General features: G+C 39.2%; 1 protein-coding gene across 3 annotated transcripts in view; it reads right to left on the bottom strand.

Annotated features, from left to right (window-relative positions):
• DLG2 (discs large MAGUK scaffold protein 2) overlaps nt 1-15,552 on the bottom strand; it is a 1,087,547-nt gene that overhangs the window by 681,954 nt on the left and 390,041 nt on the right. For 2 of the 3 annotated variants that reach the window (XM_019472613.1, XM_019472612.1), the window contains exon 1: nt 10,539-10,640. The exons of the other annotated variant lie outside the window; for it this stretch is intronic. In XM_019472613.1, the coding sequence (XP_019328158.1) occupies nt 10,539-10,640 (102 nt within the window). Of the gene's footprint in view, nt 1-10,538; nt 10,641-15,552 lie in introns of those variants that run through there. 3 annotated transcript variants of the gene reach the window in all.

Here is a 15,552-nt window from a genome sequence, read left to right on the forward strand (position 1 = left end):
CTGTCTCTGCTAGCTTCCAACACCTTTAAAGGCTATGAACTTCAAGACACTGGAAAGACATGCCCTTAATACTGAAAAATTAAAGAAAGACCTGCATGCCTGGAACTCACGTGGGGGTTGATGCATATAGTAAAGAGTGCAAAACACCAGGGCTTTACGGGAGGAGGTGCAACAGGCTTGTCAGTAATACGTACATACACACAAAATTAGATCCTCAAGTGCATTTTCTAGGTCATTTTCTTCTCCCTCCTCTGCTCTCCCCCTCCTCCCCTGAGTTTTCTTAATTGTTCTGGGAAGGAATACATGTTTCAAAATGTATCAGCAAACTTTGTCTTATGAAAACATATTGTCCTGGTTATTTTATATCCCAACCAACTGTGTATGGAATATTAGTCCTCAGTTAACTTTGCCAGTGCAAAAATGTACTATGCTTTCTTAAGCTGTCAAGTGTTTAGTTCCTACCCAGCTAATTTATTATCTTACTTAAGCCAAGGATCAGAAATCCAAGCGCAAACACTAACACGGGCAAGGGAATGTAATGAGTAGGAAAAGTATAAATCATATTTATTTTATAGGTACAATGCAAAACACTGTTACTAACAGTACTGAAGAGACCTTCAGTCACAGCTCTGCAGACTGTTGTGTCCTGGATTTGATGGGACTCCATAGCGCTTTGCTTCATTTATTGTAGACTGCAGAATCTGGGATTTAATGTGTAGTTTAAGAGAGCCATATGGCCCTCTGAACTGAGCTGAATGTCCCTCCTAGCGATCAGCCTAACCAGAATTCCTGAACAGTCACAAAATTTGTGTGATGCAGTTACTGATTTGCCTCTTTGCAACAGGTTTATGTTCATCTGCTTGTCTGCTTCCTGCTCATGTATCATCCCATGACTATTTTTAAACAATCTTTGCAAAATAAAAACTCAAATAACCAGAGCTCTGGAAAGTGCTTCTCCCCTACAGCAACTTTATATAATAAATGAGATGATAGGAGCACTACTTGGACGGGTGGAGATAAGAGCCTGTAAGCACTTTCATTTCAAACCCTCTTTTCCAGGGACTTGAAATTCAACCATAACAATTTGCTGTGGGCAAAAATTGGGATGTGAAAGCTCAGACCTGGAGGGAGAACTTTAAAAAATGATGAACAATAGTATTTCAAGGCATACCTGAAATAAATACTGTGGGGAGAGGGCTGGACAGCAAAAGAGGAGGAGGAAATGCTTTGATTTTCACTAATATCATTCCATTTTCACTTATAACCTTCCCTAGCTTAGCCTTGCCATGGCTTTATGTCGGTCCTTATAACCAATGGTGCATTGTACTTTCACTCTTCATTTCATTTCAGTGCTGCATATGTGCAATAATTATTAATTCTCAACATTGCTCTGAGGCAGGTATTACCAACTTGATTTTCTAGAAAGAGACGCAAGGCACAATTTGTCCCAGGCCACAACAGGAACTCTATGTGAGAGCCAGAAATAGAAATAAGGAGTTCCTCTTCCCTGTCCTAAATCGAGGCCACAGACCCCTCTCTGTGATTATGGAGGGGGATTATGGAGGTGATTATCCTGTTATGGAACTATGTTTAATACAGACTGGGATATCCCTGGGATATATAAGAATTTCAAGGCATCTCACTGCCCGCTGACAACACCTCTCAGAGACGGTGCAAGTGCCAGGTCTAACATACTTTAACAGGTGGTCATTATAAGCTATATACCAGTCTTACAAGGTGGTAGACAAATGTGCATTGCTAATTTAAATGCCTTTATAGGTATGCAACCTTTTAATTCACTGAATTTAAACTTCTCTCTTACTTGCAGGATCTGTAGTTAAGAAAGTGTAAGTGGATATAGCTAAGCTGGTGGGAAGTATTCAAGGGTGGAGTACCCCTATGTGCTGGACATAAGTTCTTTTGCCTTTTGCTGAGTCCAAGGCAGGTTTCTTACAGATTTGGGCTTGGAGCTCTAACACAATATACCTGGGTATATTCCAGGTGGACTGTCACAGGTGTGGTGGTGGTAGGTCCAGAAGAACCAAGCCTGACAGAGCTATTATGGTCTCTGCCCTATTTGTTAGGTTTTCCAAGCTCCCAGTTGTGGAATCATGGCTGAGACCCTTACACTACATCTACTACGCTAAATGCATCCATTTCTTAGCGTGATCCTTCGTTCCCAGGCCAAGTGGCTGAGAGAGGCTCGTGTCCATGTTGCTACTAAAGTGGCATTTTTATTAAATGAAACTGAGGAGATGTGTTGCAGGCTTTCAAATGCCATGTAAAGGCAAGGCTCAGGGGTGGGAGGTGTTTGAAGACATAGCCCAGAGGATAGGCTGTAGGCTGCAAGTAACCTTCTCTGATGCAGCCTCATCCATGCTCCCTCTTGGAAAGATTCCCTGGAGTGAACAATTCCTCAAGCCTTGCCTACGAATTGTCTTGAAAAAGCTTGGGAGCACCCCAAAATACAGCCAAGGAACAAAACTAACAATTTTGTTCCTCTTTTACTTAGCAATATAGGTATATCCTAAAAATTTTGGAGCTGGCCCAAGGTCTGTAGTTACAGGTCTGTTTCCATAGGGGATGAGCTCACATCTTGCAAAGAAAGTGACCTTGTATGTGTCTACATTGTCTTCTGCAGGCAGCTATGTGTTGATATAGGCTCTGTAGCACATTTGCCATAGCTACAGAGCCTCCAGGTGATTCATTGTGTGGACTTCAGTGCTGACACCAGTTTACATCTTTCTGAAAAATTCATATTTGGCATATTCCATCTTAATTACACTGAACAGCTGTGAGCATCTCCTAAAGGAAATCTCCCCAAAACGATGTGTCAGGATTCTCAGAATCAAGGTTTCTGAAATGCCAGTTTGAGGAAAAAATGAAAACCAAAGATTTTCAGTTTCGCTGGGAGTCAGACGTTGTCCCAGAAAGCCTGCTTTCTTGCCACGTAAAACTTGGTGGGGATCGTTTGAGCTAACGGGTGAAATTCCTCATTGAAGCTGGGTGAAGAGGGCCGTTTTTACCTTACCGATTCATAATGATACTCTCAATACGCTCAATAGCCAAGTGACTCAAAAGAATAGCCCAAACTGCCTTAATACTTCATCAGATCATTCTCTGCCATCTCTCCTGGCATTATAGATCATTAACTTCTACAGGGAGTCACGGGAACCCCCATCAGTAATCTTTCTTCCCATTCAGGTTTCCATTGCATTCAGCACAATCCCCAAGTAGGCTCTCTTGAAAAATCCTGTCCCTAATGATTATTAATATTATATCAAATTCTTAAAGCTGAAGGAAATATAATCAGAAAAGTGAAAGTAATAAATACCTATATTTTAATAATGGGAATATTTCTGACAGCTACACTGGAAACATAAAAGCTACTTTTCAAAGATCAGCAGAACTGTTCAGTGACAGTTTTCAGTTTTATTGCTATTATCACTTAAATATATTTATATAACATTTCTTTATCATCATTCTCTTCTATGACATCTTTTACAGTTAAGATGAATGTCTATATATAGCCTTCTCTTAGTCAATAATTAGTTTGTAAAATCAAGCAGCTCACATAACTGTGCATCAAGTCATTCCAGTATTTATATATTTCTATTTGAAAGTACTTCATTTTACGTAATTATTATGTATGATTTAAAGGAAAAATGCATTTAAAAAATTGAGTGTTTGAGCAAACTCTGAACTTCCCCTTCAAAATATTCAGTAACCCTTAGCTCTGTGCCTCCTGCCCTACTTTTTCCATAGGTACACTTTATTGTCATATTTCTAATACAGTGCTTGTGAACCACGACAATCAACTCTGCTTTATTACTAGTTTAAAAAGAAGCGCGTTTCCCACCGTGGCTATATGTTCAAAGGTACAGTACAGAGGGTATTCATAGAGTCCTTTAGCTTCAGGTGAATTTTAAGTAATCTAGAGTGATGAAAATCAGACTCCATTGCTGTGCTACCAGTAAATATTCTTGTTGTGATGACAGAAGCATGCACAGCAAGCACCGTGGGCCACCCAGTCTAGTGTCCAGCCCCTGATGGCAGCTAGAAGCAGATATTCTGGCAAAATGTGGAAAACAAGCCAGTGATTCAGAATGATGTAGGGATTGAAGAATCCACCTACAACAGAAGTTTCTTTCAGTGTATACACTTTTCAAAAAACAAAACTTTATTAAAAAAAAACACTTTTAGCATTGTTTTCTTAATTTAAACTATCTGCACATTTGTTATGGAGTGGTTTCTCAGGGAATCTCCTACCAGCCACCCATCTCTTTCACAGCATACAAGGAGCTCGTGGGCAGGACAGTGGCAAAAAATGAGACGTGGTATTCTCACATAAGCAGAAATATTTTTAACATCTGATCTTGATGCTTTCAGAAAAATGCCTGGGCATCACCCGCCCAGACGTTGGCCAATGCCAGTGAGTGACAGCTAACGAGTGAGCTCACTCCAAATAAGACTGAAATGGTAATGCTTGTTGGCATTCCCTAATCAGTGACTTAACTCCTACATGATTGAGGGTACGGGCCCATCATTTCAGCGGATTCATGATCTAACAATTTTTTTTCAATTTTCAATCTAGCCAGACCTCACCAGTATTGCTTTCTCTTCTGCTTGCCTCCTCAGGACCCTTGTCCAGGCCACTGCCTTCTCGTCCTACCCCCGAGCTGCTGTCTCTGCATCATCCTTCCTCATGTCTTTCCTCCACTTGCCCCACCTGGATCTTCCTGCTGCTGCCTCCTGCTTCTCCTTAGGCTTCTGCCATCCTTGTGCCTCCTGTAATATTGATCTCTGCAGCACCCACCCTGAGTTCAAGATAACAAACTCAGGATCACTTACGAAGTTGCAGCCTACTCACCTCTGATACCAGAGTGTTTCGCCAGTGCAATGCTCCTCAGTGGTTGGGAAAAAGAAGTTCTGAAGAGTAGGATCCACTTTATAAACTTTTCAATACTGGGAGAAGTTCCTGGCAGGGTCCCACAGCCTTATAACTTGCTACTTTGGCCTCAGAAAAGTTCAGTCTGGTGGCCTTTGAGTACGATGTATAGTTCATCTTCTCTCACACATATTGATGATGGGTGGGGACTGCTGGGGAGGGCTTGTACTTGTTCTTAAGCCAGGAGTGTTAAAGTGTAAGGTGTTAGGCAATGCCTAACAGAAAAAAAAGATACGGCCAGCTGAAATTGCTTGGGCTTACACCCCATGTCTCGCTTGCATAGATGCTATGCCAGAGAAGAAAACTCTCCCTGCCTTGAGCACTGTACACTAATGCACAAATCCTCTGTGACACAACTGATCATATCCAGAGCCTCCTGCCAGTGGCAATCCTGCATCTCTTCTGCAGCTCCTTCTATTGCTGAGCATTTTTGTTTTAACACTGCAGTGGCCTAACAAGAATAATATGTGGAAGTAGGTTTCTCAGTGCCACTATCAAATGTTATGCATAGCAAGTGGCAGTAATGTTCCAGCTGACATACTCTACTGATTGTCTATGAATGGGCAGTAAACTCTTTCAGAGAGTTCTGGAACCCTGTATAATATATGTCTCTATAGATGGATCGCAGAAGTAAGAATGACCATGAATATATTGTATTTTTACATCTGTCCAGTTCTGGCCCCCCAAAAATCAGAACTGAAATATGTCAATGGAGTCAGAGGTTATGTCCTCATCAGTAAGCAGCAGGAATGGATCCACAGAATGAAGAGCTGCTAAGAAGGACTCAACCACATTACACATATGTTTTGTGTTTTATTTTGGAATAGTGCTAATCTGTTTTTATAAACTGAATACCCATAAGATTTTGCAGAGTACTTAGTGTGTTCCTGGAGTGCATCTTTCTGCTTAGTTTCATTAAAAAGGCATTCCGTTTGCACACTCCAAGCCTACTCTGTAATGCAAAACAAAGCAGGACACATGGGTAGGCCTGGGAGATTAATTTCAAAAGCTCATTTATAATTCAAATGAAAACGTTAATTTATTTGCATCCAGAAACCACCTCAGACTGTCCCATGAAAAGTAAAATCCCACTTGAGTTGATGGAGATGCATCACAAAGTTAAAGCATGCAAGGCTTTGAGCATGGTCTACTGTGTAGCATACCTAGCTGGAGAAGTATTTTCCTGCCATCTCAGATTACTGTTTCTTGCAATAACCAGGTCTAGACTACGACAATATAGAGACTGTTCTCAATTAAGTGCTAAGTGACATACCAGAGTTTGTTTAAGAGACTGAGGGTGTTGGTCTCTTCTCCCAAATAACAAATGATAGGACAAGAGGAAATGGTCTCAAGTTGTGCCAGGGGAGGTTTAGATTGGATATTAGGAAAAATGTCTTCACTGAAAGGGTTGTCAAGCATTGGAACAGGCTGCCCAGGGAAGTGGTGGAGTCACCAACCCTGCAGGTATTTAAAAGACGTGTAGATGTGGTGCTTGGGGACATGGTTTAGTGGTGGACTTGGCAGTGCTAGGTTAATGGTTGGACTCGATTATCTTAAAGGTCCTTTCCAACCTAAACGATTCTATGATTCTATGACTAATAATGCTGGTACAGAAAACAAGTAGCTTGATCATGATAAAAATAATAGATATGAATGTCAAGACATTCAGTAATATCCCCTACTATCTGTTTTAGTAATAAAACCTTTTGTATTGCAACAGTTTTGCAAAACAAAGAAGTTTTGGCAGCTGAAGAAACAAGTGGTTTTACTTTCATGCTCACCTTGGATAGTGAAATAGGTCACTATTTGGTTATTTCAGCTAAAACAGAGAAATAGTAGGGGAAAAAAAAAACCAAAATCAGCTATTGTGCTGGAGGACTGGTTGTGATAAATGTGCTAGGAGGAAAGAAAGGAGACAGGGAAGAGAGGGAGGTATATCTTATCCCTTTTAAAAAAAAAAACCTTTTAAAATATGCTAGGAAAGATGTAAAAATAAACCTAAATCAAAAGGGAAGTAGGATTTATCAAAATACCTGGTAAAGGTAAACAGGGAAGTCACTCATCTTTCAATGGAATCTCCTCAATATCTATTTTCAATATATAGAGGTAAAGGAGATAAGACAGAAAACCACTTCCATGTCAGTGTCAGAGCTGTGGCTGAAATGTAATTTAAGAAACATCTCAGTCAATCTGAAATCCCTTCCTGGCACTCTTAATAAGAGCAAAAATGAACAGGATATTAAGAGTTGGAAGATAACTCTTCTGCAATACTGAATGAACTATTACAGGGCCCAATTCAGCAAAGTGAGTAAGCACATACTGACATTTAAGCATGCATTTAAGTCTCATCGTCTTCAGTGAGAATCTGATATATGCCTTGGCACTCCTCTCGATGGAGATCTGTGAACGCGGGTCTATCTTACACACAAGCCGTTCATTAATCCACAGACACAAATCTGTCCAGTAGCTGTGGAGCAACTCTAGGACTCAGGGGATACACACTCATGTCCCAGCCCTGAAAGACTATGAAGAAGAAAGTTCTGCAGAACACCTCCTGGCACCTGAGGGCCATAGTTTAAAACCTACTTATCCCCTCTCTGCTTTGGCTCTGTACCGCTGTGGTAGAAACACTGGTACTCCCCTACCAGAAATGGGAGAAGTGTTTAAATATGTTAAAGTAGGTTGCAATAGGGGCACTTCAGGTAGACACTACCCTGCCTTTCAAATTAAACCGCTCTGAATTCTTTGCAATTTCAAGGTCAAGGATCATAAAACTGGGCATCATTGAAAGTAAAGGTCCAGGACAAGGTCAACTATCAAAGTCCGGGAAAACAAGCTGAAAAGAAAAGCTTCCCGCAGGCGCAGTTAAGACTCCTCCACTGCCTTCTTTGCAACATATGGTGTAGTAAGACATGCACACCCTCTTCCTGCCCCCCCAAATTAACTCCCTGGCACCACCTGTTAGGAGCGAGCAGACTGTAAAATTATTGCATTGGGAACAGATAAAAATGGGTGTGATGTTTCTGATGTGATGCATTTCTCTCACTTCTGTGCCCATAGGAAAAGACGACTGTATTTGGCACAAAATTAAAAGTAAAAACTGTAAATCAAGAGTGTGAGTAATATTTCATTCCTGTAACTTGCACTGTCCTTTCGAAAGGAGCTAGTTAATAACCTGACCTGGTTATTTTATCACTTGGAGATATTTGCCTGAACTTTGAATTCCTTTGTTGTTTATTCCACTATCTATATTTTAAAACTCTCCTATTCTGAGGACCTATTTTCTCCTCTGCCACCCAGAATATAAAGTGTCATTCCAGTATATAACTCTCCTTCCCGAGTTCAAGAATCACATGACTGTAAAAGTCATAATATTATGAGCATGCTTAGATCCATGATTTCATGCCATGTAACTAAAAGATTTCCTAAAAAGAAACATCTTTACTTCTTGTTCAAACTTCTTTGCTTGTTAACAATGGATCTGCACCCATAAATCTAAAAATATAACCCTATCTGTCCAAAGCAAAAAATTATGTGTTTAGATATGGGCTGCAGAACAAAAGAAAATGAGAAAAAGATTTTGAAGTGAGGTGATACACTGGTACATATAGAGAATATCTCGTATTTGCTTGACGATGGTATCAAAGGGTACTAATCTGACATCTGTCGAACCAACCAAAGATAACTCAGTTCGCTCGTGCTCCTTCTCATCTTTCTGAAAAAGATCACTATCCCACACATCCACTTCTCATTTGAGAAGTAGTTCATACACCACCACAAGAAGATAAAACATTGACTGTGACTAACTTAATGAGCCTGAAGTGCTAAGGAAAGAGGAGGAAAAGAAAGTTTGAAATTTATGATTTTTATTCTCTTGGTTCTTCCTAACAGGATCTGAAAATAATGAAAGAACTTAAGCGCATCAAAGAATATCCTTTGAAAATCGTGCTTACAGGCAGGAAGACAAATTGGATACCAGTCCCTAGGCCACTGGCCTACCTTTGTAGAAGGGTGGCTTGCATTTAATTTCCCCTGACTAACAATTCACCTTTATTAATTAGAATTTAACACTTGAAAACAAGAAGGTTTAAGTTTTTAAAGGTAAAATAAAAAAGAAATATGAATTGTTCTTATGAAAAATATGCAAATTATAAAAGCTTTTAAACTGTTAAACTCTTAATGCTATTTATATCACTAGTGGCATCATGACACAGCAATTAAATTATAACACTTTCGCTAATAGAACATATTTTTGCCTATTTAAAAAGGAAGTGAAGAAACAAGAAACTTTAGTTCAGGAAAGTCTCAAGTAACCAGAGAAGTAGGCAGGCCTTAGTCTGAGGAAAAGGAGAGGGTAGGCAAATAAATTGTAAATGTTTGACTGTAACCTAGTTTGAGTTTAAGTATATTATACGAAGCAGTAGATGATCCATCATAACTTCTAGCTGAATTATGTTTAGGGAGCATTGGCTCATCTATAACCTATTTCATAAAGTTACTTCATTTTATTTAGGCTAGTCTGTCACATAGGAACTCAAGAAATTATACTGTGTTCCCTAGTTTGTGGACTGTACAAGTAAAATTTTATTTTTGTAGCTTAGCCATTTTTGAGGATTAAAAAAGTTACACAAATGATTTTAAAATAATTACTATCACTACCATTTTTTATATAACTGCTCATTTCCTACTCTGTTTCAACATAGAGGAACAGTTTTAATATCACCCAGTATTTAAGGATAGCAAGGAAAAGGAATGGGACGAAATCTGTAACCCCCCCTGTAAAATCAACATGATTGATCCAGTGATCCAAGAACCAAACTTGTTTACCCAAAGATAATAAGTTTTAAAAACATGCCATCACTTTTAAATTATTTCAGTAAAATAACAAACATTGGTTATACTCTAACATCAAGTCAGGATGTATGGGGAAAAATATAGTCCAATCCAACACCTCTTAAAGAAATTGGGGTGGGATTGCATTACACAGCCAGAAAAGAAACTTCTCTGGCTAACTGCGCCACCTTTTGATTTAAATGTAAAAGAGAAATTAAATGATTGTCCAGTCCCTAGAAGAAAACACTTATTTTAAGATATTCTTGTAGTCTTAAAAATGGGTTCAGGAGCTTACTTTATTTATTTCTTACAGAGAAGCGCAGGGCTGTATACTTTAGTATTGCTCTTACGGTTAAAAGCCATGTCAGCAATATAAATGGAAAAAATACATTCATTCTTGCTGGTTTGTGGTTTTTTAATAACAGTATACACATCAAAATCAATAAAGCCAGGCAAATGACAGAGTAGTGGTTTAGTAATCTTAGCACTGTTAGCTAAGTATACAATCAACTCTAAAACAAATGCTTTATAATCCGTTAGATTCTCCTTGTAAATCCATACTTGTACAACCCTGGGAAATAAGAAAGCTTTACTTCTCATTTTTTTCCTAACATTTAAAACATATCGGCTGTAAAAACCCTAATTATAGCCAACGTATCACAATTTGCACTGAAATCTCTAGTCAGACATGAAATTAAATAGCACAGATATTCAAAGGAGTTACAGCATGCATTTAAATACATTAACCACATCCTACCTTGCATCCAAACATCAACGATAAAGTGTTGTTGGTGCATGCAACTTTGCAGTGGCAAATCATTGGTGTAAAGCAGTCAGGATTTTTAACAATAGGGCACATTCCTTTAGTGCTGCAGTAGTGGCAGCCTACTGAAGGCTAAAAACAAGTAGCTAATACAGCACATGGAGTGGCAACATATGCTGCTCAACAGCTAGCTTTTCTCTTGCCGGTCAGAAGCAGCCTGCTTGAATCTCTACCTGTGTCCCATTCAGCCATCCCCTTCTTTGTTGATGAATCAACGATGCAGCATTGATCACGAATCTCAGGATTTCCCTTCCTCTGGGAAATTAGTTTTTACATTGGGGAAAAAAAAAAAAGAAAAAAAAGAAGAGAAATGGAAATGAGGGGGACTAGCAGGTGTGGCAGTATTAGCATGTAAAAGGATGTAAACGCCTACTCATAACAATCACATAAGATTGTCATGCTAGCTGAAGTGGGCTGAAATTATTCCATCGGAAGAAAAATACTGCAGCTCCTGATTTGGTAAAAAGCCAGTGAGTTGCTGCAATACATAGTCATTGTGGGGAGAGAAGAGAAAAAAAAATTACTTATCTAAGAAGCCAGAATCCTCAGCCTTTATCAATATGCATTCCAGTAAGGATTCCCTTCCCAGCGCCTCCCCGAGAAAAAGAATCGAATCAGTCGCAACTCCGGAGAAGCGATGACCTTTGCTTTCCCCAAAAAGATGAATCTCAGCGTGAAACAAACTGTACTCAAAGCTGAAAACCCCAGATGCTGGGAGTTTGCAATCAGAGAAATACAAGTAACATTTATCCAATCCTGGCTTGCCACATGGGAGCTTTCTCCAGGCACAAATTTACAAATAGACAGGTTGACGGATTGCAGGAGACACTGAATAAAGATATGAAGCTACACGGAAAATGCACCAGCATGAAGCTTAAAACGCAACCCTCTTTAAACTCTGCTTTTGAGGCAATGTAACTAACGACTCCAGCTAGTACTGTTATCCTATAACCTGCAAACGTCTTGCTGTATTGCAGAAACGCAATAATTAAAGAAGTTTGGGAGCATAACGCTGGTTTGGATTCAGTTACAGCTGTCGCTGTTCCTTCAGTTAAAGCAACACCAGCTGAAAATGCATAAAAGCATTTGGATGAGCAAACCGCTAGCTGTGCTTTTTAAGAGGATTATTTATATCAAAAGTTGGATGAATATATCCTCCAGTTTTAGGTTCGGTCAAGGCAGACACACAAATATAAAATGCAAAGGCTACGATATAGGAAGTAAAGCGATGTCTTCAACGATTTCACAGCTGATGGCAAGGTAAACCCAGCAGTTTTTTCACAGTGACTTGACCCTGCTTTTTTGAGACTCGCTAAGCTCTGCCCATCAAATTAGAAACTCTTTCTAAAGAAATGAGAGCAGCTTGTCTCCCTGGCAATCGTGAGTGAGTTCTTAAGGCACAACTGAAACAATTTTCTGTAATAAACCCAAACTAGAAATTTGTTATGCAACAGAATGGAGAAAATGGCAAATGGAGGTCTCTGTATGCAGCCAGGTCAAGCAGTATAGAGGGTGAATGGTACAGAATTTTTAAAAAGATCTGCCTGAGACTGCAGACCCTAACGTAGGAGAACTCTTCTATTAAGTTTTTATATTTCTGTAAATATATATATGTGTGTGTGTATTGCATGTATGTATATATCTAAATTTTAAGTAGAATTTCTTCAGTATAACTTACCCTCGCTTTGCAGAGTTCAAAAACATAAAAGAAGCATTTTCTTAAACAGCTTTGATCCTACTCTTTCTTTTGCACCATACAATAACTTTATTTTTATCCAATTTCTGTGTGTAGCTAAATTTCAACTTGGTATAATATTTTCTGATTATTATTTCTCCTTATATCTGTTTGAACTTAGAACTTGCAAGAGCCCAAGCTCAGTAAAATGACAGTAGTTTCTAGATGGAAGTGACAGACAGAACTGCTCCACAGTTAGAGTTACAACCCAGTTCCATTTCTGAAGATTTATTTCTTGCAAATAACAGGCCCTTACAACCCAGTGTCCTCAATTCACTCAGCTCATACTTTTTTCCTAACAGCCTGGACATGAGTGTTACATGTCATGAGAGTTCACGACGCGGATGCCAATCAACCAGCTATCAATAGTCTAAGTTTGTCTGACCTGTTAGTCCAAAGTGACATCGCAGCAGCACTTCCTTCTGACTTGCTGTGCTAGTTATCATCTGAAACAGTGACTGAGCCTGTTTAGAAACGTACTATGGTGACAAACAGCAGCCGTTAACATTGCTGAATCTTTGATCTGTTTATTCCCAGCTTGCCTGTCTCGTTATTAAGCTATATATTATCCAGATTTTCTTTCAAGTACTGTCTCTCGCATAACCAGCACTGGTGTAAATATAGAAAAGTGTAGTTTCCATGACAATACATTCCATAGTTACAGCCAGCAGCCACTATCATTAAAACATGAATCACAGTGCTACCTTAAGGTGTGAGCACACTACATCACTGGCCTTAGAAGCGTTAATTTGGGATGGGGGTGGCATGACAGTATTTTTAGGAGACACTACTACAAAATGCCAGAAAACTGTGCTATTTAACTGTTTTAGCAGTTCTGATAGTCACCCATCTTAGACATTTAAGTGATCAGTAACACTCTCAATCTGTCCTAATCATTAGCATTTCTAATATAAGAATACATCACATCTGCACTTTTCAATGTTTTAAACACGGCATCCAGGTTTAAAACTGGACTCATCATCACACAAATGTGACTTCTGATTAATATTCACAGGGCCTAATTAAAATCACCTGCATTGAATTCCAAGTCTGGATTTCAAAGAAGGGAAGGAAAATCAGCCAGTTAGCCTCTTGGATCTTTTGGATCTGACTGCATTCAGCTGGGTCGTGCTCTCAGGAGGGAGGACATATCTGTTCATTAAAATTCCCATTTCTTCCCCAGTCCCTGACACTATTGCAGATTTTCAACCAGAACAGGTTTCACCTGTGATTTCATTTCAGTGTTAAGATGCATCAAACACCAATCACCTGAGTATTGCACAAGGCACGAAATAACATCCCTTCACATGTAAACTAATTGTTGCTTTCAAGTGAAAAACAGTTACCTGATGCACAGTCATTTGGGAGAAGATCAGAAAAGGAAGATTCATTCCAATGACAGATTGGAATAATAACTCATATCGTAATTGGCCAAGACATTTATTTCAATTAAGTGATGACCACATACAGAAAACTGCCATAAGAAAACATTTGCTCAGAGATCCCCCTCTATCTTTTCTTTTTTTCCCCCCAATAGCACTCATCACAGACACAGAAGTAAATTGTTAATTGCCAGGAAAGGCATTTAAATCACAGTCATACTGCAGGAACAAGGGTCCTTGGAAAATCTATGTCCACATTTTTGCTCTGTCTGATGGGATATGCAGAAGAACATACATTATGGGCGTTACTGTATGAAAAAGAGAGTCCACAGATCTGCTGAGTTTTGTGAGCCCTCCACCTTTCTTTGGACTTGAGTGCACTGATCCAGCCTACTTGCTTGCAAAGACTGTGCTGCCACAATGAAGTGCACCTCTTTTGCTGTTAGCAAAAAGGGAGACTCCCAGCAAATTGCAGTGTAGTTATTGTCAGAAACTTCGAGTAAAATGGCCCCGCCGGTGAATAAAAGTCACCTGCTACTGTCTGAGCTTACTCTTTGCAAAAGTTACTCTCTCCCTCACCTGCTGGATTTGGGAGGAACAAGAACTGTTGCTCCACTTATCATTTCCATTTGGTCCATTCAGCCAGTAAAATTTCTCCTGCTCTACCAGTCTCTCTGGCAGTTGCCTTCACCCAACCTTTCCAGGTTCTCCGATGATGTCTGCTTTTCACAGTGCACTGTTATGTGGAAATAGATGAACTAACTTGGAACAACTGAGTTGCATTTCTGGAAGTATTATGGTCATGTTTGCATGGTACTTCCTCACCTAATATGTATATACCTTTTCCTGCATTGGAGCTAGTTCAAATGGCAATACTGAGCCCTGCACTTGACATATTATGTGAGAATCAAGAAGACCAATATAGGTAAAAATAAAAGTAAAGACCTGGAAAGTCACAAAGAATTTTTAGATATTCACTCTTAACTATATTAGGATATTTAATTGTTGGGAATTTTTTAATTCTCTGCTGTTTCTGTTGAGGAAATTGTTTAAGTTTTGGTACTATAATATAGATTTCTGTATTTCCCCTCCCCTATTTTCACTACTTAACTTTTTGTTCCATTGCTATACCATTAAAAATTCCTCTAATCCCTTACCACATCCATTAGATACCAGAAGATCAAGATGATCTATAGACCCTTGGCCAAGCTATATGCATTGTTAACCTTCTTCTAATCTTTTGGTAGAATTCAAAAATCACCTTCTCTGTTGCTCTTCTCTGAATTCCCTGCACGCTAATCAAGCCTCCTAAAAACTAAACCTGTCTCTGACAGTGATTAAAGAGAAGTTGTCTTCTCAAAGAAACATATTAGATGAAAGAAAAAGGGAAAAGGTTTGTTACACCACAGGCAGCACATACAAAAGGAATCAGAGAATATAAATATAAAACAAACTTGAAAGATGTCCCATCAAAATAGAAATGACTGCACACAACCGTGTCACATGTTCCTTAAAACAGTTTCAAACCTCTAGTCTAAACCAAAGTTTTCACAGCTGTCCTGTCATTTGGAGGGACTCTACTTAGGGCGTTTCAAGGACCTCAGCTATGTCTACACTTCATGTGAGCTGGTCATTTGGGGGAATAGAATGGAGATGACAAGCCTTTATTTTGCTGATATCTGTCTGTTGGTGAGTATCAGAAGCCTGGGCTTAGTTTGCCTGAAAATCAACCTGCCTTTGGAACAATTATCATAGAATCATAGAATCATAGAAAACCTGCCTTCAATTATCATAGAATCATAGAATCATAGAATAGTTTGGGTTGGGTTGA

The sequence above is a fragment of the Aptenodytes forsteri genome, unplaced genomic scaffold (genome assembly GCF_000699145.1).
Source record: "Aptenodytes forsteri isolate BGI_AS27 unplaced genomic scaffold, ASM69914v1 Scaffold180, whole genome shotgun sequence".
NCBI classification, from domain to species: Eukaryota; Metazoa; Chordata; class Aves; order Sphenisciformes; family Spheniscidae; genus Aptenodytes; species Aptenodytes forsteri.